This window comes from Taudactylus pleione, unplaced genomic scaffold (genome assembly GCF_031769625.1).
Source record: "Taudactylus pleione unplaced genomic scaffold, aTauple2 ptg000016l, whole genome shotgun sequence".
Classification (NCBI taxonomy): domain Eukaryota; kingdom Metazoa; phylum Chordata; class Amphibia; order Anura; family Myobatrachidae; genus Taudactylus; species Taudactylus pleione.
The window spans coordinates 14,669,790-14,697,620 of record NW_028284418.1 but is presented as its reverse complement, the minus strand read 5'-3'; the positions used below and the strand labels follow the sequence as shown (position 1 = coordinate 14,697,620).

At 43.4% G+C, this 27,831-nt stretch overlaps 1 protein-coding gene across 1 annotated transcript; it reads left to right on the top strand.

Annotated features, from left to right (window-relative positions):
- The first annotated feature begins 4,489 nt into the window (after positions 1–4,489).
- DUS1L (dihydrouridine synthase 1 like) lies at positions 4,490–17,729 on the top strand. The gene is made up of 13 exons (XM_088473329.1): positions 4,490–4,879; positions 6,286–6,394; positions 9,647–9,697; positions 9,786–9,898; positions 9,985–10,067; positions 10,570–10,673; positions 13,343–13,487; positions 15,175–15,271; positions 15,348–15,436; positions 15,651–15,799; positions 16,018–16,055; positions 17,029–17,104; positions 17,196–17,729. Exons 1-13 carry the CDS (start codon positions 4,643–4,645, stop codon positions 17,324–17,326), a joined length of 1,422 nt encoding a protein of 473 aa, XP_088329455.1. The 5' UTR covers positions 4,490–4,642; the 3' UTR covers positions 17,327–17,729.
- Positions 17,730–27,831: the final 10,102 nt, after the last annotated feature.

Here is a 27,831-nt window from a genome sequence, read left to right as displayed (position 1 = left end):
TATAGGGGGTAAAAAATTGCGTGGGGTCCCCCTATAATTAAAAGCAGCACCAGACCCTAGCGGGGGCTGATGCCACAGCCAGGGGAGCCCTTTCACCGGGCCCCCCAGCCACAGCATCAGTCCTGACTGCTAGTCAGCCCAGGCCAGAAATCCCTGGGGAGTTGGGGACCCCCCCAATAAAGGGGTCCCCATCTCCAGGGCACCCCTGACCTAGGCTGATAGCCTGGGGTTATCCCTGCCACCCCTGGGTGGTGGGTGGTGGGTTGATAGTGTATGTGGTGTGTAAAAAATAGAATTATCAACATTATCTTTACCCCGCATGCTGGTACTTGAAGAACCACAAGTACCAGCATGCGGGACATTAAGGGCCCACTGGTACCTGTAGTTCACCTGTAAAGAATGTCTAAAAAAAAAAAAACACACCGTGAAAGTACAGTTTTATTACATACACACACACATACTTGCCTACACTACCAGGAGTGGTCCCCTTGTCCAAAGTAGGCATCCAAGGTCTTCTTAAAACACAAACATGAAAATCCCGAGCCACGCACTGGATACCAACCACGATGGTTGATATCTCCCAAATCATATGTTCAGAAGCGGCTCTAGCCTTTGTAGAGCCATATCTGAGCATTCATTGGCTGAGAGAGGTGAGCCCCTGCCACCCCACACAGTCCTGCACACAAAGGCAGACACCAGCAGCTGCTGATGGGAGCAAAACATGTGAGGTGACTGAGCATAGAGATAACACTTGAACAGTGACTGGTGCGTTACTGTGTGTAGCATAATGTATTACAAGGGGCGTTAATTGTGTGTGGCGTAATGTGTTATTAGGGGGTTACTGCGTATGGCATAATTTGCTATAAGGGGCATTACTGTGTGTGGCATATTGTATTATAAGGGGCATTACTGTGTGTTGCATAATGTGTTATAAGGGGCAATACTGTGTGTCATAATGTGTTGTAAGGGGCATTACTGTATGTGGTATAGAGTATTATAACTTAGGGGCATTACTGTGTAGCATAATGTTGTATAAGGGGCATTACTGTGTGTGGCATAATATCTTATAAGGGGCACTGCTGTGTGTAGCATAATGTCTTACAAGGGGCACTACTGTGTGGCATAAGGTGAATGGGGAGGAATGGGTGTGTAATGTTGGCTGTATATACTTACCCTCCCCCTTCCCCCTAACCCTCCATTCTATGAATCGGGAGTCCTGCTCTGTAGTATAGGCCTGTTTGGGGGGGTGGGGGGACGGGCAGTGATATCACTGCAGGCTCCGGCATTAGGCCTGTGTGAATCCGGGCTCAGTGTCGCATTCTGTAGCCTCCTCACAAGAGTACAGGTATGACTGTGTCATGTCCGCTGCCCGGGTGAAGAGGAGTGTGAGTGCGGCTCCTATCCCACATGTCGCTGAGCAGATAATACATTAGTGTAGTAGTAATTGTGAGATTCATTCTATATATTATTATTTTCCATCCAAATGATTTGTTTCCTGTGTTCTCCTTGTGTATCCTTAGTATGTGAGGTCACACTGGGCCCACATTAAGCTGTGGTTTGGGTGTTTATGGCTCATATTTATATTCATTAAACCATCTGTCTCCTTTTCTGTTGTATGAGTGGTGGAAAGTGCACCATGACCCTCACAGATAGACACGCCCTTTTTTGGTATGCGAGCGCCAAAGGCGCGCACAGGTATGCCATCCCCTGTCAGTGGCAAACGCAGGATTTCTAGAGGGGGGTTTCCAAAAGCTTGATTGAGTACGTGTTGCCAGTCCATGAAGGGGGCAGAATTAGTACTTAACCAGTTTTAATATGCGTCATACAAAGTGTATTGTGTGTCATAATTCCAGCATATACTAAACTAGTGATCACAGTAAGCCATTAGATGCATCAGTAGGGCCACCCTGCCTCAGCTGAATTTTTTTATTTTAGTTGTGGGCACCATTCCAGAGTATTGGAGCAAGTCCAGGAGCCTGGAGGAGCAGCAGAAGAACCTAGCACTGCCCTGGACATATATGTACATATTGGGCTCTATAGCAGTGCATTCCTAACAGTGCATGTTTTCCAGAACTCCTAGCTGGTGCACAGGTTATTTATTACTGGCTGATACATGTTAAAAGATCTACAGGTGATGCTAATTATTTCATTTGTGATACTGAGAAGAACATGAAGCACTAGTAAAATTCTATTTCTGTTGTGGTCATGGGCTGGGGAGGGGGGGGGTTCCAGGCAGCCGGAAACCCCCCGATGCGTTTGCGTATGCCTGTGATAGCAAATGCTCGGGCCTAACAAAATCCTAGAATGAACACTACACAGGTCACCAAAATGTGTAGTTACAACTCTGCTTTGCTGTGCAGAGATTTTTCCTCCTCTGTATTCAGCACCCCTGCTCTAAAAAAAACCCTACAGTGAACACTGGGCCTGATTCAGCAAGGAACGCAGTTGCTTATACGCACGCAATCGGTCGATTGTTGCGTACCGCGTATGCATCATAGCGCGCGTGCGCGAACTAGGTACTGTGATTGGGACAGCGATCGCAGAGGAAACACAGACCCATGGCAGAATGATTGACAAGAAGTGTCGTTTGTGGGTGGTGACGGGGGTGGTCGGCCGAATGCAAGCGTGACAATGCGTTTCAACAGCGTTGCATGGGTGCACATAAATTAGCCACTGCGATACCAGAGGCCGCCTGAGGCTTCATAGCGTGTGCTGAAGTAAGCAATTCCTGAGTAAGGTCTGGACTCTTAACCGTCCGATGTTACTGATTGTTTCTCTATGTTGGCCAAGTATACGGATGTGAGTAAGGGGATGTGGGCGTCCTTATATCAGGCTGCAATCGCAATGCGAATGCAAACATTTACATATCACCGCTGATTTTAGCAACTGCGCTGCGTGTCTATAAGCAAAATAGTGATCCATAGTGAATCAGGCCCACTATCTAATCCTTTACTGGGCATGGTTATCAGGAAAAATGCCTTCCCTTCTCTTTGTATGTGACCTACACCAATGAAGTGCCAGCTTTACAGAACCAACCAAATACTCTGTTGTATTTTAATACAGATAATGATGTCTACTTGTATGTTGCTCTATAATTAATTATATTCATACTTACCGGCTTTTTAGGAATCCTTCCCGGGAGCAGCCGGAGAGGAGCTGCTGCTCTCAGCTTCGGGGAGCTGTGCCAGACAATAGCCATCATTAGGCGCCGCCCACTTTACAGGGAAAAACATGCTTCGCAGGTCCGTGAGGGGCTAAATAGCGCAATTCGTAACATTTAGCCCTGCCCCCTCCCTCCCTACAGACCCGCAAGTTTCTCCTAAAATCTCCCCATCCTGCCCACTTCACTAGGAAGTGGGCGGCATGCAGGAGATCTGCCTACTCTTTCAGGGGTGTGGGGGGCTTACCTGAAAAGTCGGGAGCCTCCCGCGACTCCCAGGAGAGTAGGCAAGTATTATTATATTAGTAATAGCATACCTCCCAACATTTGCTGGGAGTCGAAACCTGAGCGCGCCGAAAAGGAGGCGTGACCTAATTGTAAAGGGGGCGTGGTCAGATGACACGCCCCCCCGTTAACATCACTAATGGGGCGTGCCCAGAATCTCAGAGATGCTGGGCAGCCCTCGGGCTTCCCCCGTACTCTCAATAGATACTGTGCGCATGTGCACAGCGTCTATTCTACCTCTGCATACACGCTGAGCAGCGTGTATGCTTCCCCCCCCACCGCGGGACACTGCGGCCCGTGGGCGGGACAGCCCCAGAAAAACGGGACTGTCCCGCTAAATGCAGTTGGGAGGTATGTAATAGTATGGACTAAGAAGTGGGAGGAGTCAGGAATAGTAAGGGGAGGAGTCTATGCCAGGAGCCAGATGCTGATGTGAGGTGGGCCTGTGTGCCTTAAATGCCAGGGACTATTTTTGGTCCTAGTCCGGCCCGGCCGTTAGGGTTCCAGGAGGACCGAGTTTGCGAAACACTGCACTATACAGACATGTAGACTCACTTCCACCAATGAGTATCGCAGACAATGGTAACAAAACAATTGAAATATAAGATAAATAACTTACCCTCATACTGCAAGTACAGAAATACACACATGTAGCTTTTTATTCACATAAAGCAATACATAGCTGCCACATAACATCTCCAGCACTGTAATCAGGGCATAGGACAAATTGTATGCCCAGTGACAGATGACGTTAGATAGTAACTGATGACGTCAGGGTACATCTCCTGAAGGGGATCTATCCGCTACCGTGACGGATGCCTTGTTATACTAATACATTAACAATGTCACTAGACATTCTAACTATTTGATCCTGGTGAAGCTGGACAGGCAGTAATGAGTGTGACATTAAGGACGGCACTGTTACAGATCACAGAAACATTTCTCCTGACAGTGACGGACACGGAGGAGCAGAAGCTATTACACTGTGTACAGCAACGGAACTGAAATTCGGGACTCTGAATGAAGCGGAAGCGTTGGGCCGCGGGGGGAATGAAGCCAGTGAGGGACAGGCCGGAAGTGGTAGACTCAGGCACGGGATCGTGGCATGAGAGCAGCACTCCGAGGAGGTGAGACCGGGCTCCTATGGTGGGTGAGGAGGAGGGGACGTGAGCTGTGACCGGGCAGCGCACACACAGCATGGCCAAGCTCCAGGGCATGGATTTCTGGAGGGAGACCCTGGGAGAGCCCCGCTATGTGCTGGCCCCGATGGTGGATCAGAGTGAACTGGCTTGGAGGATCTTAAGCCGGCGACACGGGGTTCAGCTCTGCTACACCCCCATGCTACATGCACAGGTCTTTGTACGAGATGCCAACTACCGCAAGGAGAACCTGTATTGTGAGGTGTGCCCAGACGACCGGCCTCTCATCGTCCAGGTAACTGTATGCCTAAGATGTTTCCATTTACTAGTTACAGGGGTTCTCAAACTCCGTCCTCAGGACCCCACACAGGTCACATTTTCCAGGTCATCCAGCAGGTGCACAGGTGTAATCATTACTCACTGACACATTTTAAAAGATCCACAGGTGGAGCTAATGATTTCACTTGTGATTCTTTGAGAAAACCTGAGGACTGAGTTTGAGAACCTGTGTACTAGTACATTGCCCTAGGACACAGGTTCTCAAACTCGGTCCTCATGACCCCAAACAGTGCATGTTTTCCAGGTAACCTCACAAAATCCCAAGTGAAATAATTAGCTCCACCTGTGGATCTTTTAATATGTGTCAGTGAGTAATGACTACTCATGTGCACCTGCCCTGCTGTGTGGGGTCCCGAGGACCGAGTTTGAGAACCACTGCCCATGCCATCCAAAGACTGCTCAGATGAAATGTACACAACTCCTGATATCATTTACCTGTGACTTGTTACACTAGGAGACAGATCTGGTTACCTGTTTATGTCACTGATGCATAAACAGATCAACTTGCACACATCTCATTGAGGTATGGTGTTCACTAGTGCACATGTCATTGATGCAAGGAGATGGGTGCGTTCGCCTGTGCCCTTGATACCGACTCAGTGAGACGTTTGCCTGTCCTATGTCACGACGTAAGGTTACGGTTGCTTGTCACCGATGCAAGGAGATGAGTGCGATCACCTGTGTCCTTGTCACTGACACATGGTGACAGGTGCGTTCATCTGTGCCCTTGTCACCGATGTAAGAAGGGTGAGTTTGGCTGTGCACTTGTGACTGAAGCTAGGAGAGTGGTGCATTCACCTGTGCCCTCGTCACTGACTCTAGGAGAAGGGTGAATTTGGCAGTGCACCTGTGACCAATGCTAGTAGAAGGGTGAATTTGACGGTGCACCTGTGACCAACGCTAGACGGGTGAATGTGGCGGTACACCTGTAATCAATGCTAGGAGAAGGGTGAATTTGGTGGTGCACTTGTGACCAATGCTAGACGGGTGAATGTGGCTGTGCACCTGTCACCAATGCTAGGCGAAGGATGAGTGTGGCTGTGCACTCATGACTGATGCTTGGAGAAGGGCGAGTTTACTTGCACCCTGGACACTGATGCAAGGAGAATGGTGAGATCGGGTGTGCTCTTGTCACTGACACTAGGAGAATGATGAATTTAGCTGTGCACCAATGCAAGGACTCAGATGAATTCATCTGTGTACTTGTAACAGACACTAGGAAGCAGGTCCATTAACCTGTGCACTTTTCACAGTTGCTAGGAGATGGGTTCAATAGCCTGTATATTTGTCACCGACCCATTTATTTTTACCTTTGTATTTGTCCGCTTCACTGATGTGCAAAATGTTTTATTTCTTCTACAGTTTTGTGCAAATGATCCTGAAGTGTTTGTACAGGCAGCTCTATTGGCTCAGGACTATTGTGATGCAATTGATTTGAACCTTGGTTGCCCGCAAATGATTGCAAAGAGAGGTAGGATTTAATTGTGCATTTTAGTTTTCTATCTGCAGTTGAGCACATCGCTGAGCAGTCCGCATTTCTGCAAATGACTGTATCAATTCAGTTAGATGATTTGGCAGAGTATAGATCCCCCTTCATTATTATCATTAGAGAAATGTTCTTAAAATAAAAAGATACTGTGATAAGGGAGTTTTTTTTTTTTTTTTTTACATATATATATATATATATATGTGTGTGTATGTATGTGTATGTTGGATATATGCACACTCTTTTAGATCTTTTAGATTTTTGTTTCAAGAGAAACAAAATCAGGAACAAGTTGCTGTATATTTGATTCAATACAAGTATTATAGCTTTGTATATTAAAGTACTTTCACTTTGGTGTGTCCAAATAATATGAATTATGCGGAAGCTGGGCCAGCGTGTGTCGCAGCATAAGTGGGCTTGGAAGGCTATACCCTGTTTTCATGCTGCAGGTGTTACCCTTGCTAGTTCTTCCCAAAAGCAGCTCTTAAACCTGTAGTCGGGACCAGTGAAAGCTCTACACAGACAGCTATTTTAGTTTTTCATGGAAAATAAACTCGTGTTCATGAGTACAAACAATATACATACATACAAACTTGCTCTGTTGCCACTTTATTAGGTACACCTTTCTAGTACTGAGTAGGACCCCCTTTTGCCCCCTGAACAGCCAGAAGTTTTCATGGCCTGGATTCAGCAAGGTGCTGGAATTAATAATGGCATCGCACAGTTGCTGTATATTTGTCAGCTGCACATTGCTGCTGTGACTCTCCCATTCCAACTCATCCCAAAGGTGCCCTATTGGATTGAGATCGGGTGACTGTGTAAACCACTGGAGTACACTGAACTTTTCATGTTCTTGAAACCAGCTTTAAATGACATGTGCTTTGTGACATGGCACGTTATCCTGCTGGAAGTGGTCATTAGAACGGGTTGGTTAGTAAGTGGCCTCCAGTAGCTGTGGCACTATGCAAGCCAGAAAGGTCTGCCACAGTTTTGCTAACACGGCATGCTGGAATGTGTAGTTCAACAGCAGTTAGAGGGCTTCTTACTGCCCTCCCCTGCATTAGAAGATGGGTAGAATGTGGCCATAAAAGGAAACATATGTTCAGCTACAACACTAAACATTCTCCACACCACTATCACCAGCCCAAACTGTTAAGTCAGAGCATGATGGATCTCTGGATTCATGTTTATGCCAAATTCTGACCCTACAATCTACATGTCACAACAGACCCAAGATTTGTCAAACCAGGCAATATTTTAGCAATCTTCAACTGTCTACTTTTGGTGATCCTGTGCCCAGCCTCAATTTCCTGATCCTACATTAGCTAGATGAAATGGAACCAGCTGGTCTTTACTGCTGTATATAGAAAAAAAAATATATAAAGAAGAGAGCGCTGAAACGGCTAATACATTTTAATATGAATTTAATAATAAATTCCCTTTGACTAAATATAATTAAAAAATTTCCATAGACCAGATAAAACCGGCAATGTTATAACCAATTAAGCATAGACTAGAAGCAGTAAAATATATACCAAATGAAAAAATAAAAACATGAAAATAACAACATTAATCAGACTTGAATAACATAAAACACTTGATGCACATAATAAAAGCCCATCTATAATGTCCGTAAATGTTACATTTATCAAAAGACTAAGCAGCTTCTGTGTTTGTGGATACAAATGTAGTAATTAAGTACTTCTAATCCAGATTGATGAACAATTTTTCTCTTCCACTGTCTAAATGAAATACGAGCAGTATGAAATGTTCATATAAATCCTTGTGTAGCAATCAGATTCAGAATTTATCTATAGCAGTATATTTATTTAAGCAGTGCTTATCTTTCCTGCTCACTTAGGCACAGCATGTATATATTGAAGCAATTCAGTCTCCTTTATCAACCTTGGACTCCAGTTTAAATAGAGCATATGCTTTTAATTACTATTTACCATGGCCATGTATTTAGTAAAAAAATATAAAAAATTATTATAAATCCTAGAAACAATGTCAAAATTCCTTTTACTGGTATATTCAGCCTGCAGTGTCTAAGGGTCTTTCAGACAGATATAACTGCTGTGGCCACTCCGTTATTAATACAGTTAGTATACCTGTGTAGCAGCAAGGAGTTTTGGTCCACAGCAAATAGGGATCCTCTGGGCACTTAGCCTGCTGCGACCACCACCAGTGTATACCGCTTGTCTCCCGGGGCACCCGTCGAGCTGTAATCCGGGAATGCAGAGCACTACCAACTGGCGTCTCTGTAAAGCAGCAAGGAGTTTAGTCCACAGTAAGTAGGGATCCTCTGGGCACTTAGCCTGCTGCGGCCACCACCAATGTACATTGCTCGTCTCCAAGGGCACCCGTCGAGCTGCAATATAGCCAATGCAGAGTATTATCAGTCGGCGTCTCTGGGTATAAAAAAAAAACTCGTTTCTCCGCCTAACCATTCAGCGGCTTCAAACGCTCCTGCACCCATCACTTTGAGAGGTCGGTAGCTGATGTCCTGCATGCGCTATCTCGTTCCCAACCTGGTTGAAGACATCAGAAGACAGCACACATTAGTACACACTGACCAATTTTTAGCTATGTCGAGTCACCGTTTATCGGAGCTGTAGAATTTGCAGGTGTGTACCCAGCATTACTGTCACCCTCCTGTCATCTTGAACAAGTCTGGCCATTCTCCTCTGATTATTTTCACCCGTAGAACTGCTGCTCATTGGATGTTTGTTTTGCACAAAATTCTCTGTAAACTGCACAGACTGTTATGTATGAAAATCCCAGGGCAGCAGTACTCAAATACTACTCCCATCCCCCTCCACCTCATACTAACAATCACTCCACAGTCAGTTACTTAGATCTTTATATATTTATCCTCATTCTGGTGTTTGGTCTAGGAAAAAACCTGAACCTCGACCATGTCGGCATGCTTTTTTTTTGCTGCTACAATATTACCTATATGCATTAACAAGTATATGTGTTTAATGAATTGGCCACGGAGTGTATAGAAATGATATACATAAGGTTTCCTTACACATACTCAGTATAAGGTTAAAAAGACTATTTACAAGTAGCAAAAGAATGCTCTTTATATACACACACAAACTGTAAAACCTAAGTGGATCAATAGTTTTCCTAGAATAAATAAAAGTATATTTATCATGTGATAGTTTATCTTGCAGATCAGGTTTGTATGCAGTCATTGTTTTCCATTAACGTGTATCTGTCATTATTCAGGTCACTATGGTGCTTTTCTACAAGAGGAGTGGGAGCTTCTGGAGAAGATGAGTAAGTTCCAGATTAAGGTCACATGTTACAGGGTATACTGCTCCCTTATTTTTCTGCAATTTCAGTTATTCTGAACTTTGATTCTTAGTTCAGCTGGCACATCAGAAATTGTCTGTGCCCATCACTTGCAAAATCCGGGTATTCTCCGAAATTGAAAAAACTGTGTCATATGCCAAACTACTGGACAAAGCTGGGTGTCAGGTGGGTGCTCCCATGCATGTATGTTGCCCTCTTTTACCTAAGACATTTACAACTATGCTGACGCGTACAATATCCTGTTGTTTCAGCTCCTCACAGTTCATGGTCGCACCAAGGAGCAGAAAGGTCCTCTAACTGGTATCGCTTCATGGGAACATATCAAAGCTGTGAGGTGGGTTTTTCAACGCAATTGCATGATTATTTTATATCTAAAGTACTCTGGTGGAGCAACTACTTAGATTATAGCTGTCATTTCTGAAGTGCTGTTTAAAAAATGAGTCCACATCTGATAGGTTGATATATTGAGCACCAAATTTACACTAGCTTTTATAAGTGTTCAGTGCTTTGCAAACAGGCCATACAAAAGGTGCCCCTTATGGGGCTTTTACTCTGTAACAAAAAGTGTACATACAACATGAAAATGCAGGAGGCAGTTGTGAAATGCAGGGAGTAGTAGTGAGAAGCAGGAGGCTGTTGTGAGATGCAGGGGACTTGGTGACATGGAGTAGGTTATTATGAGATGCAGGGGGCTGTGGCATGATTAAATTGCTACCATGCAAAGTCAGGGAGGGTCGCTAATATATATATATAATATATAATTTTACTTTTTTTCATGTAAATTTGCATAGCTTTTTACAGTCATTTAGTAACAATATTTTCCATCCATGATGCAGGAACGCGGTCAATATTCCTGTCTTTGCAAATGGGAACATACAATACCTTTGTGACGTGGACCGTTGTATTCAGGAGACGGGAGTAGATGGTGTGATGAGCGCAGGTTTGTGGCTCTTTATCTGGAAATGTAGAATATTTTGCACACTATTCTCTAGGCTTAGAAAATCGGCTATCATCTTTAAAAAAACAATTGATTTAGGCTACTAAATGGGATATTTACATTTTCCACTTCAATAGGAAATTGCAAAGGGAAGGAAGGATTCTATAAATATGAAAACAAATGACACCTGACAACCTGCCAGCCATTGGCTTGCTATTGTTATTATGGCTGTTCCTTCCTCCATTGCAATGTAGAACACTCATCTCTGGTGTCATTGTAATGAAGAGTGGGAATAATCTCCTCTATCCCTAAATCATATTTCACAGGAGAAGTTTTAGATATGAGTAATAACATATATTGCAGTATTTTTTTCTGCCAAAATCCTTTTATAATTTTTTTATCCAATTATACTTAGACCAAGCAGACATCATACGTAGACTTGCAGTGCATCTTGCTGCACAGTTAAAGGTATTCCAACTACTGAGGAACACCCTGTGTTTTTTATCCCACTTATATTGCAGTCATAATGTATGTATATAATGTATGTATATAATGTGTTCTTTCCTGTTTAAATTATTTACACACCAGTAGACCAGACTTCCTTCAGAATGTAACAACTAGATTAGTAAGTAGAGAAAACAAGCGCTTCAAGATTAGAGCAGCCTAGGCTTTCCTGGTTCAACACCCTAAACCAGAATACATGTAAAGAATAAAAATGTACAAAACCAAATTGGTGCTTTTAAATCTCTAAAGAAATACAAGAAGGCAAAATGACAGATGCCCCCCTTATATGACTGAGGGTGAGGAATACTGATGCATACACTGGTAGTGGATAAGTCACTACATCACTATTGCTTCAAATATGTCATTTCTGACGATTGTTAAATAAACCGAAACGTTGAAGTTATAACTGAGGTCTCTGTGGTCCTTTCTGTTTTTATCCGTGAGTGCCGCCATTCCTCCATATGTACAACAAACTACTTTGGAAGGCACCCGGTGAGGTGATATGGGATTAAGCTAGGGATGTGCAGGCTCGGTTCTACTCTGTTCCGTTCGTTTTTTTTTTACCGAATCTTATTTGCTATCCAAAACTCGTGACAGCTGAAACCCAATAAGATTCGGGAAAAAAAAACGAACGGAACCGAGCCTGCACATCCCTAGATTAAGCTACCGAGTATAAAGAGATAGATAGACAGATTATATACATACATATATATATATATATATATATATATATATATATATATATATATATGTGTATGTATGTATGTATGTATGTATGTTTAGCAGAGAGACTCTCACAACTAGCAGGCTCCAGAGATCTTGCAAATAGGCCAGGGAGGGTAGGTGGTGTCAAACTCGGGGAGTTGCTAATGGCTCTGCCATCTAACAATGGAGCTGTGGAGTAGCTTATGATTTATGTGGCTTGTCTTACCCGTAGGTGGCATGATTGTTGTTTGGGAGAGCAGGCCCATCTAATAGACAAAGTGGTCTATATTAGGTCAGCTAGGGGTTGTTTGTGTGTAAAGTGTAAGTAACTTTTCGCCTATTGTATTTTCCGCGCATTCGCCTGTTTAAGATGCAAATTCGCAGCATGCGCGTTCCCGCGATTCGCCGTATTCCATTGCAGAACAGATTAAAACACAAATACGCGAATGTACTGAATAGATTGGAGGGAATCAATCTGTACCCCAAAATAAGACGCACTGACACTGGAAGTCATTACATATGTGTACTATTAGCCCTAATAAAAAGTACTTTGTGTCCTTAATTTGTGTTAAAAGCTTTCTGGAAGCATATTTGTAAAAGTGGTGAAAAATGATAAACAGTACTTTGGAAAATAAATAGTCCTGTCAAATTTGGGGTACTTGAAAATGGGTGCTAGCATATTTTTGTGTTTCTAAAGTACACTTTAAAAAAATGTGAAAAATCCACCTGCAGCATGCACCTGCAATCCCAAAAACACCTGCCCCACCCATTCAGCTCTCCAAGAATCCTATTGCGCTACTTTTTATCCTTGTGTCCGCCCCCCCCCCCCCATACACACACACACACACACACACACACACACACAATGACGTCTTTATTTATGGGGGGTGTTTTAAGGTATTTTTGTTATTTTGCTGATTTGTCCTTTGGGGGGTCCAAAGGGTTCTGAATGAACTCCCCACATCTGCACCCCAAAATAGAGATTTTGCACTTTTTTCCGCCTGCCATTTATTGGAGAAACTGTTCCGCCTGTTTCAGTGCATTGAGTTTCCGCTTAGGCAACATGGTCCCGGAATTGAATTTGGAGATGAGACACAAACGGGCGAAAAGCGGCATTAGGCGAAACTTTACGCCGATTTTGGCTTTTCGCGTCTAATTGAATATGGCCCTTAATCTTTGAGACAAGCATATGTTACTGGCTGGATCAACCAAGTAGCTGCCCTATCTTCAAAAAAGCTGGGATTTCAGTTTAAACAGTGGTCACAATATACTATCCCACTACAGGGTAGAGTAGATTCTGCTCAGTTACAATAACATTTTGCTTATTGGTAAAGCTATTTTGTGCAAAAGAGAGCTGTCAGTTGTTGAGTATTCAATCTAGAGCTAACGTGGTGTTACTATGAGCTCTCCTGTCAGCTCAGAGCCGTGTAAAGTCACTGTATACATTCTTTCTTGTGTTTTAGAGGGAAACCTTCACAACCCAGCTTTATTTGAAGGGAAAAGTCCTTTGGTGTGGGAGATGGCAGAAGAATATTTAGAGCTCGCACAGCTATACCCGTGCCCTCTGTCCTTTGTGCGGGCACACCTTTTTAAACTTTGGCATCACAGGTGAGTATTGGCATTTTTGAATATTAACTGGCATATTACAACCATTCGGTTAAGGCTCACAGTTGAAACTGAGCATTACACTTTATAGCAGCTCTGGGGGGAAATAAAGCGGTAACATTCCTGTTCACTCTGTGTTGTTTAGATTCAATAATTGGTACACATAATGTGGGACACTCGGATTTATCGAATTACAGAGTGATCCACTCACCGACTAGAGATTATTAGGCATGGCAGATCTAAGTAAGAGAAATTCACAAGTTATTTCAGGCATTAGTTTGCTGTACGCCTACTAATGTCAATTATGTGCTTCATTTTATGTTATCTACACCTAAGAAATATGTATACCATAATGTAATAATAATAAAAAAAATTGCGGTTCTTGTGATTGTCATATGGTGCGAATTTTCGTTTTGTAAAAGAAAGGAGGGTAGTTATTTAAATGGTCGCCACGCTCTATTAACACTGTAGTCCTGGGTTGTTATCTGCCTATTGGTTTTGAAGTGTCAATCATATTAGCGTGTTAGGTTGTTTTCTTCTGCAAATGCTGAAAATGTATTAGAATTCTGTTACGCTATTTACTCTAAAATACATTGAAGTCTGATTCTCTAGAGGTTTGTTTGCACCTTTGAAATTGAAATGTAGATGTCTCCACTCCTGTGGATGTTGTAATGAGACTTCTTGGTCTTGCTCATTATGCTCCTTCTATTACTGTGCGGTAGATGCTCTTTATGCATTCTTAGGCGGAAGCCCCCTAGAGTCAAACTGTGCATATTCTTTCTCCTCGCTTGAAGTTCTTCTGGACTAACACTCTGATGATGCCAGCCAATACGAGGGTAAAGGATAAATTAGTATGAGCTACTCCAGGCTTCAAAGTACTGACCCCAACCCACCCTTTCAAAGAAAAATATTGTATAAGATACACTAATGAGAATTTCCACATTCATTTAGCACATCCATATGCCCTATGGTCTTCAAATTAACATATATTGCTCACAACTTGTTTATATAAATTAGAAATACAAGGGAATATTCGTAATGGTCTTCATTAAGTGTGTTGGACTAACCTTCCGTGCCCTGCCACTGACACTTCTTACGTAAATACCTCAGACAAAGTATTAAACAACAGAAGTAGATTGTGAACTATAGAGGATGAGAATGTTTGCGAAAGCGTTGATAGAATTACCATACAGTACTTTTAATCGGGGTAGTCGAAGCTCTTGGGTCAAACTAAAAGAAGCTCTGGAAGTGTTTATGTAGTCGCATGCTACCTTGAACTTACAATGCTGTCGTTTTTGTAATATCTTACTCCGTCCTGTGTTCAGGTACAGATGGTAGTGGGTACACACTAGACAATATGTTGTCCGATCCCGCGGATCAGATCCACAAATCGTGTACATCGTCTGGTGTGTACCCATGATATGCGCACTCCCGCGGGTAGTTAGCGACATCTCCCATCGGCCTTACTGCAGAGCTGACGGGGGATGGCACTAACGATTGTCATGCTGCAGAATGACACGTTGTCCCGTCCCCCGCCTATCGGACTCGGCAACGGCAAGTGTGTATGCACTTGCTGATGCGGGTTCCGTCACCTTCATTATCACGATGGGCAAATGTGTACCCAGCTTTAGTCTCTTCGTGACACAGTATAAGGAGATGGTTCAGTAGCTGTTCACTGCCTTTGTTCTAGTTTGCAGGTTTACCAGGAGCTACGCGATGAGCTGGCAAAAGCCAAGTCATTAGAAGGCATCATTGCAGTAAATAAAGGACTGAAGCTTAAGTGCCAGGTAGTGAAATTAGGTGTTTTATTTGTGTATTTGTTTATTGGTTGATTGCTATTACACTGATTCACCTGTGTTGTAGGAAGAAATATCTAAAACTAAGGAAGGGGAAGAAGTCAAAGGTGACTTGCCGTTTCCACACTGGATTTGCCAACCTTATGTTCGCCCACTGTAAGCTATTAACTTCTGTCTGCATTATTTTTCTTGGTCTTCAATAAATGATTGCATTTTGTGCTAATTCATGCTTGGCCATTGGTCGTCTCTGCCAACAGTGGTCAAACATTAGCTCGTGACGCTTTACACTGTTTGAACATGCCTATAGTTTATCGTTGTGCGTTGAAATGTGGAAACCCTTTGAGCTAAGGATATGTTTTGTCATCATAAGGCCAAAAGATGTTATGAAAGAGGAAAGTAGCGTACGAGGCAAAAGGGCTCTGGAGGACGAAGAAGACACAAACGTGGAACAGCTTTCAAAGAACAAACAGAAGAAGAAGCTGCGTAATCCAAACAAAAGTTTTGATGCATCTGTAAAACGTAAGTCGCACCTGAGGAGATAGTGTTTCGGTTTTAAAGTATATTTATGTAAGCGGCAGGGAGTTGGCTAATCTGTTTATTATATATTTGAGTTTTGCACTGTTTTGACACGTAGACAGTGCATTATCTGTCCAGATTAAATATAAGGCAATAATGTCTGTCCTTTGCTTAAGATATTCTCCTACCTGCCAAATATTAATCATGTTTGGTTTTTCCAGCTAAATATGCAAAATGTGACCAGTGTGGGAATCCCAAGGTGAGTTTCTTCACATACACATTTTTATCAAATCATCATAGTACATTGAGAGACTGCTCAGGTTATATACAGTATGAATGGAAGGAGATGGGTACTTTGATGTACAATAGCCTGTTTCTATTTGCACAGTAATAGTTTAATTTGATTATACCCACTACATTCTGTCAGATTCAGCCTTTCAGCTGGTTGGTAAATAAATCAGTGATCAGCAATATTTAACTTTCATGTGAGACTGCCATTGATAATTCCATTAATATTCACGTTTTCTGGTCAGGTTTCTTCTTCAGGGTCCATAGGGTTCCACAGGGATGCCATGGGGAAATGTGGTTGAGTGATCTAGGCACCAAACAGTTAAGCTTTCAGCTCCCAGAATGCCTCAGGTCCTCCTCCACATATACCCCGCAAAAGGCCTCAGGCACAAGTCTGGTGTTCGGTATGTTTAAGCTACATTTGGATGCTCCCTTGCTGCATTCAGAACCTATGTTAAATAGGACTAATAGCCCTCCTACACATAAAGAACACTGGAACTGGTGTGGACTGCAAGAAAATGTTGGTTGTAATTCATAGAGGACAATAAGTGCTATTTAACATGCGATCTGAACGACCATATTGAACCATAGGCTGGGAATTAATGTATGTTAAAAAGTCCTCTTTTATTCTTAGATTAGAAGCTCCCACATCTCCGGAAGTCCTTCAGACTCCCCACTGATGTGGTTTAAATATATAAATTGTACAGCTGACTTTTTCTCCCATCATTTGTTATGGCAGCGCATTGCTGTAAATATGGAAACCTTGTTGTTGCCACATAGATGCAATTATACCCACTTCAAGCAACATTGTCTTGCCACTTCCAGGTCACATATGTAATAGGTGATGATATAGCAGGTGCTTCTAATAGTCAGGTTTAACATACTGTTCTGCAGATTGACCTGTAGGTTACAGTGACTCAAAGATAATCCATCCTGTTTTGCAGGGCAATAAATGTATATTCCACCTGTGTCGCAGCTGCTGCAAGAAAAAAGCTTTCAAGGAGATGGCCGACTGTGCAGGTGGGTATCTGTGTTCTACCCCCACAGCGCCACCTCTGGGCATGTTAGGGCAGATGGCATTCTCAGCACTCACTGTTGTCTGTATCTTTAGGTCATGGTCTGCTTTTTAAAACCAAACATGAGAGATCTCTTCAGTGCAAAGTTGTGCAGGATACAGATGTGCCAGAAAATAATCTAACAGAATCAAAGCTGCCACAGCCAGCCCCTGAGATCAAAGCCTAAACCCTGTGGAGCCAGGGACTGCTCAGCACAGCCATTCATGGGCTCCGCTCCTACTGCTTGCTCAGGGAAATATGCACAGCTCACTGCATGTGTCTGGGATGGCCATCATCCCACAGAGGAATGGTGCGGTACATACTTTTTGCACTTCAAATATTTCTTTCAATTTTTTTTTTCTTGTTTTTAAAGCTTTAAAAATATATGATGACTGGACTGAGACGGGTTCCATTTCTGCCTTCTCTTTTCTTTTCTTTTTTTTAAAGAAATATATGCTGCTACTGGACTTAAAGCCTAGTGTCCTTAATTGCTTCAGACAGGGACGGCACAGTGGAATAACTGGATTTAGTGGTTTTAAACTTTCAGTAGTTTAGAGAGAAACCTGAAAAATAAAGATCGTCTCTACTTATGCCTGTTTTGTGTCTGAATCGTATATGTGTAGCAGCCTATACATTTCACTAATGAGTTCTGTATGAATGAAGTGCACCCTTTGGCTACATGTAGTGCTGGCAGCCATCTTGTAGATATATTAAAATAGCTTCTGGTAAACGTTAAATTATCGTGTAAGCTCTCACGAGCAGGACCCTCTACCCTCATGTGCTTCTTCTTCCCTTACACAGAAAACGGAGTTGCAGATGCACTATGCAATCATTACTTTTCACATTTAAATGTATTTTGTAATTATCAGTGGCCAATGATACGGACCTGCCCACCATCGTCAAGGTCACCACATTAACCAGGTCCCTAACAATCTGGGGTTCACATCTGGGATGCAGGGCACCCCAAAAGACAGCCCAGCCAAAGACCTCCCCAGGGCATCACACCACACGAAACAAAGAGTGACAGTGAAGTGTTATTAGCTACTTTTACACACCTGATACTTTATAAGTGTTAAAATAGCAATAAAGGTAAAATATGTGTGAAAAAAATACATGAGTAATAAACAAACATGAAGGTGATACACAAAGTGACTGTGTATTAAGTGGTAATGCCCTGAAGAGGTCCAGCCAGAACAGCTCAGGGGGCCCCACGCCCAAACGAAAAAAAAAATTGATTTGAAGCTATCAGTGTAATATCAAAATGGATTTGCAAACAATGCACAGTATTACACCACTTAAAAATAATAGCTCACCACAGTTGTATAATGGAAATTAGTATGCTGTATGGGTATATCCAAGCATTCATTATGCTTCTGAGAGACGGTGCAAGAAAATCAAAAGCTTGGCACTAAGGATGCTATAAATGAACAAGGAACATGAATAGTATGTTTGAACTTCTGCTGTCCCCTGTGTGTCTCCGAGACAGTGAATGAGAGAGTCATATGTACACCAATAAGGTTAGAGAGGGTTGTAAGGTTTGCACCGTGACTTCTGCGGTTTGCTACTTAGTAGTTAATGTCGATTGAAGAGCCTCAGATGCAGGGGGTTTTTTTTATAATACATTTTAATAGTATTTCAGAAGTACAATAGAAGTCCTGGTTGAGCACCAGACAATATTACTTATATAACAGCAGAATATAGGGCATAGGTAATATGGCGACCTAAGTATTCAAATTAGTTTATAAATATATCGAGACCCTGTCCAAAAATTGTAAAAGGTAACAAATAAAGAATGAACCATTGTCTATGAAGACAAATATTATTGAAACTAACATAAATCACAATGGTTAGAGTGATTTCCTACTAGGTGTCATCAAAATACCTCAGAACAAATGTGAAGAATTTATAAGAGAGAGAGAAGGAACAAAATATAATCAGATCTAGACAAGACAGGACAAGACAAGATACGACAGGGGGAGAACAGGTGGGAGAGAACAACGGAAGGGGGGGGGGGAGGAGTAAGAAGAATAGTAGAATATTAATGGCAGGAGTTCATCTAAGTGAATGCACCGGGACAGAAAGCGATGTGGTCGAGGTGAAGTCTAAACCTAGAACATTGGTGGATCTCCAGATGTGGAAGGTAATATAATATAGTAGATATTATTATCTCAACAACAAGCAAGAAGAGAGAAACCCTAAGGCAAGATGTAAAGTATGTCTTATATAGTATTGGTATACTGGCCCTCATTCAGAGCCGTACGCTCTGAGCAGAGCGCACGCTCTGCATGAGGGCCGGGCTCCATTTTCATGGAGCGTCCTCCTGGACGCTCGTATAGCTGTGGGTCACCACCCACAGGCTATACGAGCGTGCATTTTGATGGCCGCGATGGTCGTGACCATCGCGACCATCGAAATTGCGAGCCGGAGCCTGCGGTTGAGGTTTTCAACCGCAAGCTCCGGAGTGATTTTGGCTCTATCAGAGCCAAAATCACTCCCACTGACATCACTAGTGATGTCAGTGGGCCGGCTTCTGACGGGAGGCGTTCCCGTGGGAACGCCCCCGTCAGGGAGGCACGCCCACCAAAGGGGGCGTGTTGTCAATCAACATTGACAGCACGCCCCCTTTGATCGGACACAACGAGCGAAGGAAAGTCCTTTGCTCGTCGTGTCTGGCGCATGCGCACGACGGAGCTCCCTCCGTCGTGCGCATGCTCAGTGCAGACCATCGACCCACTTGCGAGCGGACAGCCGCTCGCGAGTGGGTCTGAATCAGGCCCACTGTTTGATAACCTCACTGCAACTGACGACGTAAGAACCAGTCAGTTGATTCGTATAAATTATAGATTTTGGATTGAGATGATTCATCTAAACTATCAATAAATAAACCCCATTTCCGATAGAATATCTCAATTCCAGAATGTATGCCAGGGACAGTAGATCTTCTATCAAAATATAATAGCTGAAGCATCTTCTGTTGAACTTCAGCAAGAGACGGTGGTGAGTGGGATATCCAGTGGATTAGGATGATCTTCTTGGCAACAGTCACAAAAAGCGTAAGCAGTGGGGTTATCTGTCTCTTCCGCTCTCCCAGATCCCAGTTATGGTGGGTACACACTACACGATATGCTCCCTGAGCAATATCGTGTAGTGTTGTCCCCGGCAGGCTGTGCTCAATGTCGTTCATGACATTGAGCACAGCCGCTGAACGATATCATTAACGATATCGTTCAGCGCCGGGCTCTCTCCCCCATTCCCTGACATGCAGCAACCTGACGAGATCGTCAGGTTGGCCTGCATGTCAGCCCGATGAACGATAATGACGAACGACCCGCAGGAACGCGCGTCGTCGTTAATCGTCCATTTTTAACCCCAGAAAGATGAACGATAAGTGGACGACTGAACGATAACGATATCGTTATCGTTCAGTCGTCCACTTTATCGCCCAGTGTGTACGCACCTTTAGAGAAGTTGGCCAAAAGACAAGCTAATTTATCAGGGATAAGGGTGAGAGAGAAAGTGTTATTTAGATATGATAGGAGTTTATTCCAAAATTTTATGATTTTGCCACACTCCCAGAAACAGTGTAGGAATTTGGCCGACAAGACGTGGCATTTTGGGCATGAGCCTGATTCTGAAGCGGTCATATGTTTGCGCTGAGCTGGAGAAATATACAATCTATAGGTGGTTCGTATATGTACTTCCTGCAGATAGGAAGATTTTAAAATTTTAAGGGTGGAAGTGTAGCGCTCAAAAAGCACCTCAGCATCAACAAGAGTGGGTATATCTCCTTTCCAAGAGTTATATAATTGCTGTTTATAAATTACTGAGGGATTATTTACTAGATCTGAATAAATAAGTTTTAAATGGAAGGGGTTATCAGTTAGAAATTTGAAGAGAGGTTCTAAGGGATAGGATTGTCCAGATATGGACATAGCAGGAGGGAGAGAGGAGATGAAATGACGTATTGTAGATACATGAAGAACTGCTGATTAGGAAGTTGATATTTATGTTGTAGAGTAGAAAATTGCATCACTGAGCCTCCCGGAGCAAAAATCATAGCTATGCTTCTAAGTCCCTTTTCTCTCCATGTTGAGTCAGATGCAGGTTTATAGTCCTATAGAGTGGAAAATGGAGTAGATGCAGGGCCAGATTAACAATGGGGCGGGTGGAGCTTCAGCTCCAGGCCACCCCATGGAAATAGGCTCACATGAGGATCCACAGCAGTGCAGTGCTGACAGGAAAGAAAAAACTTTTTTCCTGTCACCAACACAACAGCATTCCAAAGTCCTGCTGCCATTCTACTGGCTGACAGAATCTCATTGTCATCGGCCCATTCCACCCCACGCTGCTCGGAGATCCACCTACCCTTGGGCCTGTGCTCGAACTCCTCCCACAGACTGTCCAAAACTCTACACCCAGGATGTTTGAAAGCCCATCCTGAGTGCCGTTAAGCTCCGCCCCTAATTTGTCATAAGCTCCGCCCCTAAAGTTGTTAACACTGGAATGTCCAAAGCTCAGTCCCTGGATTTTCTAAAGCCCCGCCCATTCACTCCTCATCCTTCCCTGTCAACTACAGGCGGACACTAATTGTGAGAAAACTCGGGAAGGTGGGTGTAATATCTGGCACCTGCATAGCAGCATGTGCTTTTGTGTGTGTAACTGTAATAAATATATATGTATGTACACGTGTGTGTGTATGTATATATAATTATAGTGTCTATATAGTATAAATATATGAATGTGTGTATATAGATGGGTATGTAAATATGTATATATATTTATGTGTGAAGTGTAGGTATGTGTGTGTGTGTATATATATATAGTATAGTGTCTATATAGTATAAATATATGAATGTGTGTGTATAGATGAATATGTCTGGGTATGTAAATATGTATATATATTAATGTGTGAAGTGTATGTGTGTGCGTGCGTGTGTATATGTATATATATTCTAGCTCTGCATACACGCTGCTCTGCATAGTAAAGCAGCATGTATTCTTCCCCCCCACCGCGGGACAGTCCCAGAAAAACGGGACTGTCCCGCTAAATGCGGGACAGTTGGGAGGTATGATATAATATATGTATATATACACCTAGATAGATATATACTGTATACACACACAGTTGTAAATTGGGAGGCTATCGGAGCTTGAGGCGCACAATACGGGACCAATTGTCACCAAGGGGACCAGAGTTGGGAGTGCAAAGGGTGGCGAGCCATATGGACGGCTTCACATGCCCTCCCTACGTGGTATAGAGTAACAGTGCATGCATGCTTCTCCTCTGCATCCCTGCTGCACTGCACAGTCACAGCACAATCACACTGTGTGCAGGATCTCGGAGCCAGTGTGCCAAAGTAGGGGCTATGTGTGGGGTACCTCCATGTGTGACCACCCTATACGCTCTGCCGTTAATCCGGCACTACAGAGAGAGCAGCTCCATCACGCTGGCCTCCTTGTGACTGACTGACTGAGCCCTGTCACCTGAGAGAGGTGAGAATGAGGTAGATAATAATGAATTCTCCTCGGGTTTTTTTTATCATGATAGTATGGGGTCTGGAGGGGATATTTATGTGTATATATTTATGTGTGTATATATGTACGTATACACATATATATCTCCGATAGATCCCACATATTATAAATAACATTTAAATGTATGTATGTGTGAAAATATATAGGGCAGGGTGTAGGAGATCTGGTCATAGTGTAGGGTGTAATAGAACTGCAAGATGTATCTGTAATTGGCAGTGACATGCCATGGCTGTTTATTGTTGCTAAGGGGTCAGTTTGTCATTTCCTACATTTTAAAATGTGGATGGGATATGATCATTTTGCTTAAATTTTAAAATTACAATTTTCACGCAAATTTAGGCATAATCTCTTGCCGGGACACTGGCTCTGTCTGTGCGTGTACTGCGCATGTGCATTCTTTGGCCTGGGCATGCATCATCAGGGGCAGATGGAAGATCACTCTGGTATACCGTAGCCCATAGGCTACTATAGGCATCGCTTTTCAGAGCTTGGTAAATACGTATTGGAACCTATGGGAGCTGCTTTGTAGTCAGAAATGGAGGGAACGTGGCAGATATCGGTACACATTAGTAGCCGGTACACATTAGAATATTTAATGAACAACGGAATTATGTAGTTCCATCCTTCATTAATATGCACTGCATATGTTGCTGCATTACAGGCAGATCAGAGGATGTGATGAACGAAGCACAGGAGTGCACAATAGCGCATACACACTAGACAATGTGGACGATTTGTCGCTTCAACTCGTCTAAAATCGTGAAATGTTCAAATCTACTGTCTAGTGTGTACCCAGTTGAACACATAACACCATCTCTGGCTAGCGTAATGTGCGCCCTCAGGGTAGATAAGCAGGAAGAGACTGTTCTCTTCCTGGTTTCATTCATACTACATAGCTCCCCAACCCGGCTCATGCATAAGCAGCAGTAAGTTAACCCCGCCCTGGTCCAGTATTACTATTGCAGTTTTGTTTGTTAAAAAGGAACAGCTAAAGATGGCAGTTCATTTATTAATTTGCTGCAGTGATTAGGGATGTGGGATGAACACTTATGGAAATATGGCAATAATCAGTGAACATTTTCTCTTATTAAACTAAACTGTACTAGCAGTCGAGGAAAGGCAGACAATACAGTTCACACCCTTTCACAAAAAACAAACAAAACAGTTTTCTTGCTATTTCTCTACTATAAAGTGGTTGAAGGTAGGCACTAGTTATGCCCTCCATGAAGATAGCCACACCTATGGCACAGGTCACACCCCAGTGTAGACCACTCCACAGTGGTCATGCCCCCACATCACCGCAGCGATTGTCACACCCCCTGCAGTGACACACTATAGGCCCTTCATGAATTTCAGCTCCAGGCCCATGTGGAATCTGGCACTGAGAAGATGACTAGGGTTCATGTGGATTTGAGTTGTTGCTTCTGCTGTCCGACGTTTGCAAGAGCAATGGACGGTGGATGAAATGTACTAATTTTCTGCAAATCAGAATCAAGTATGGTAAGTATGGAAGAGAGAGAATTGATAATGGGCCACATATAATGAAATATGGGATGTACATTGGATACAAAATATTACCTAAGAGAATACCATAAATCTCTAGTTCTAAACTGTCACCACATAAGGATATGTCCTAGAGTTCAAATAGTATAGTCACCACTACATGATTGATATATGAAGTATAAACTTCCCACCTTCAAAACAGATATGCAATTGAAGAATAAAAATATGCTAAATGTATAATCTCCCTATTTAAATCACACCCTATGAGTAAGGGTTAGTTATTGATTTGTACATTTAATAATCTTATCCTTTGGTATGCCATTGATGGGGGACACTGGAATATACTGGGTATAGGTGGAGATGGAGGAGTCTGGGCACCAAAAGTTTGTTTTTACACATCCCGGGCTCCTCTTCCCTTATACCCCACCCCCTGCCTGCAGCCTTCAGTTTCATTTTGGTGCTCAACGGAGTTTGACATGTTCTTTTCAGCTGCTACTACAGCTGTTTTTTTTAGTGTTTTTTTTTTTTCTACTTTATTACTAGAGCGGCCGGCGGCGATGCTGCATACGTAGCACTTATGCCGGTCGCTCCATCCTCCATCCTTCCATAGGGCTGACCACAAAAGTTCCCAGTACTCTCCCCATTTAAGCTATGGGCAGCCATTTTATATAACTGGCCTATTCAAATGGACTGATTATGTAATACCGGCAGTTGGGATGCCTCCTGTCAAAATACAGACAGCGACATCCCGATGGTTGGTATCCCAACAGGGGTTGGGTAAGTATACCTACCCTCCCCCCTTCTCCCCCTAACCCTCCCATCTTGTACCCTAACCCTCCCCCCTTAGTGCCTAACCCCTCCTAGGGGGTGCCTATCCCTAACCTCCCCCCCCCCCCAAAACCTAATGGTAACCCCGCTATTCTGCCTAAACCTAACACACCCCCACAACGGCTAAGGGGCGCCCCCACTTACCTCATTCGGGCTGGCGTCTATTGTGGCGTCGGTACTTCGACACCTATCTTAAGTCCCGTGTCGGGCTTCCACCGGTCTGCTAACTACATCCCATTTCAATTATGTAAGGTTCCTGCATAAGTTATGGTGCATACACACGGTCAGATTTTGTGTCAGATCTGAACAATAACGATTTTAAAAATTGTTCAGTCATTCATATCTGAAAGAAAATCTGACTTGAGCCTGCAACGATGAACGATGCGCGTTCCCGCATGTCAGATAATCTCTGACATCTGATGTGTTTGCAGTGAGATTTGGACGATTTCATTTATTTTAATACTGTCTGAAATCGTTCAAATCGTTGGTAAAAATCGTTCATCTGACAAATCTGACCGGGTGTATGCACCATTACACTTCTATTCTACTGCAGTTAGTGTGACGACAGGTTAAATTCTTTGCCTGACACAGGGTGACTCCTCCTTTCTCCACTCTCCCTCACAGAGGTGTGAAGCGGACATTTTACACAGTGCCTGCTTCAGCTGGTCTCCGGAGAGTTGCTCGAGCTCCTGGTGTCCCGGTATACCTTGCTCTCAGTGGTCCGTTTATACCAATAGCTTCTTCCTCCCTTATTGGGGCTGGTTCATTAGGCACTAGCTGCCCATTATTACCTGCATTGAATGTTTCTGTGTGCATTGTAGTTAACTGTTAAGGATCACTTTGTGTATTTCTCACTGTCTACTCTCTAATTACTTATCTCCTGTTTGTGTTACTTCTAGCTGACTGGTCTTATAGATAAACCCCGCAAGCAATGCACAGAATTATTACTGCATATCCCCTTCTACATAGTCCTGTTTATTTCTTATTTGTGGCGTGTTAACATTCATCCTTTGATTTCTATATTATGTCTTCCAAGGGCACCTCAGGTGGATGTAGAGGCCCTGATCAAGGAGGTTCAATCTGTGCTGCTAATATAGGATGCTGAGCAGGCCTCTAATTCTAGCACATCGTTGTTTAAGCGTTAGAAGAGGGCAGTTGCAGAATTCCATTCTGCACAACTTGTGGACCTCATAGCGGATGCATGGGCGCTTCCAAGTTTCTATGCACATCGCTTCCTTTTATCCACTACCTGCTGCAGATTGGTTCAAATTGGAGTCTCCTCCCCTGGTTCATGCTCATATTGCCCACCTCGTTACTACCTTCGCTAACCCTAAAGATCTGATGGATAGGAAGCTGGAAACTTTCCTCCAGGCAATTTATTTTAATGCAGGTGCTATCGCACTTCTAGCCCTGGCATCTGCCTGGGTAGCTAAAGCCATCGGACGCTTGGGAGATGCTCTGGAGGAAGGCCTCAGTTTGGCTACCTACAGAAACAAGATTTTGTCTCTAGTGGAGCATATCAGGGAGGTGGCTCTAGACACTGGTATCCTAACCTCCAAAGTGTTGGCATCTTCCGTGTCAGGCTTCATTCCTGGTGCGCTGACACGGACTCTTAAGAATGCCTTTTAGGCTCTTCCATATTCAGGGGTTATTCTTTTTGGTCCATAATTGGAGGTTCCTCCCCAATGGTTCCAAGCCCTGAGGTAAGCAACAATGATCTACCAGATGCTGTGCCACCAAGCCAGCTGACAAACCCCACTGCCGACTTCTTCAGTTTGCAGATTGTTGGTGTCAAACTACAACAGATGCCTGGGTCCAAGAAGTGGTTTCTCACAGGTATGCCCTCACTTTCAGGAGACATCCCCATCAGAAGTTTTTTTGCACAGATCCTCCATCAGATGCAGACAAGGCCTTAGCTTTTCAGAGAGCCATTCACTCCCTGATACAGGCAGGGGTAATAGTCCCAGTTCCTGTGTCTCAATAAGGAAGGGGTTATTATTCCAATCTGTTTCTGGTTCAGTAACCGAATGGGGCTTATCGCCCTATACTAAATCTAAACCTCAACAGGTTTATCCATGTACCCAAGTTTTGTATGGATACTTTCCGGTCAATTATTTTGGCTAGGAGCCGGGGGATTGCAGTACATGGTTTCCCTGGACATTCAGGATGCATAGCTGCATGTTCCTATTATACCATCCCACCAACAATTCTTACGGTTTGCTGTCTTTCAGCAACATTACCAATTTCAGGCTCTACCCTTTGGCCTATCTACGGCTCCCCGGGTATTTACCAAAATAATGGTAGTCATGACGGCCTATCTCAGGCGTCAGGAAATCAGAATTCTGCCATATCTGGACGACCTTCTGATATTGGCGCAGACTCCGGTTATGTTACAAAACCATCTACAAATGACCTTAGCCTGCCTACAAAGGCACGACTGGATAATCAATTGGAAGAAATCGTCCCTTTCTCCAACACAGCAGATGGTGCATCTGGGAGCGTTTCTGGATTCTCATGCACAAAGGGTGTTTCTGCCAGATGACAAGATTGTGGATCTATCATTGTGACAATGAAGCTGCTACACAAGCGGAGGGTATCAATTCTGTTAGCAATGCCAGTCTCTGGGATCAATGGTATCCACCTTCGATATCGTGGGGTATGCTCTGTTCCATTCCAGGTCTATACAAAGATTGATTCTCTCCAGGTGGAACGGATAGCATCGTCTGATAAGATCTCAGAGGATTTTTCTCACTCCAGAGGTTCACCACCCCCTCCTGTGGTGGCTGAGAAAGGATCATCTAAACAAAGGGCGCCCTTTCTGGATTC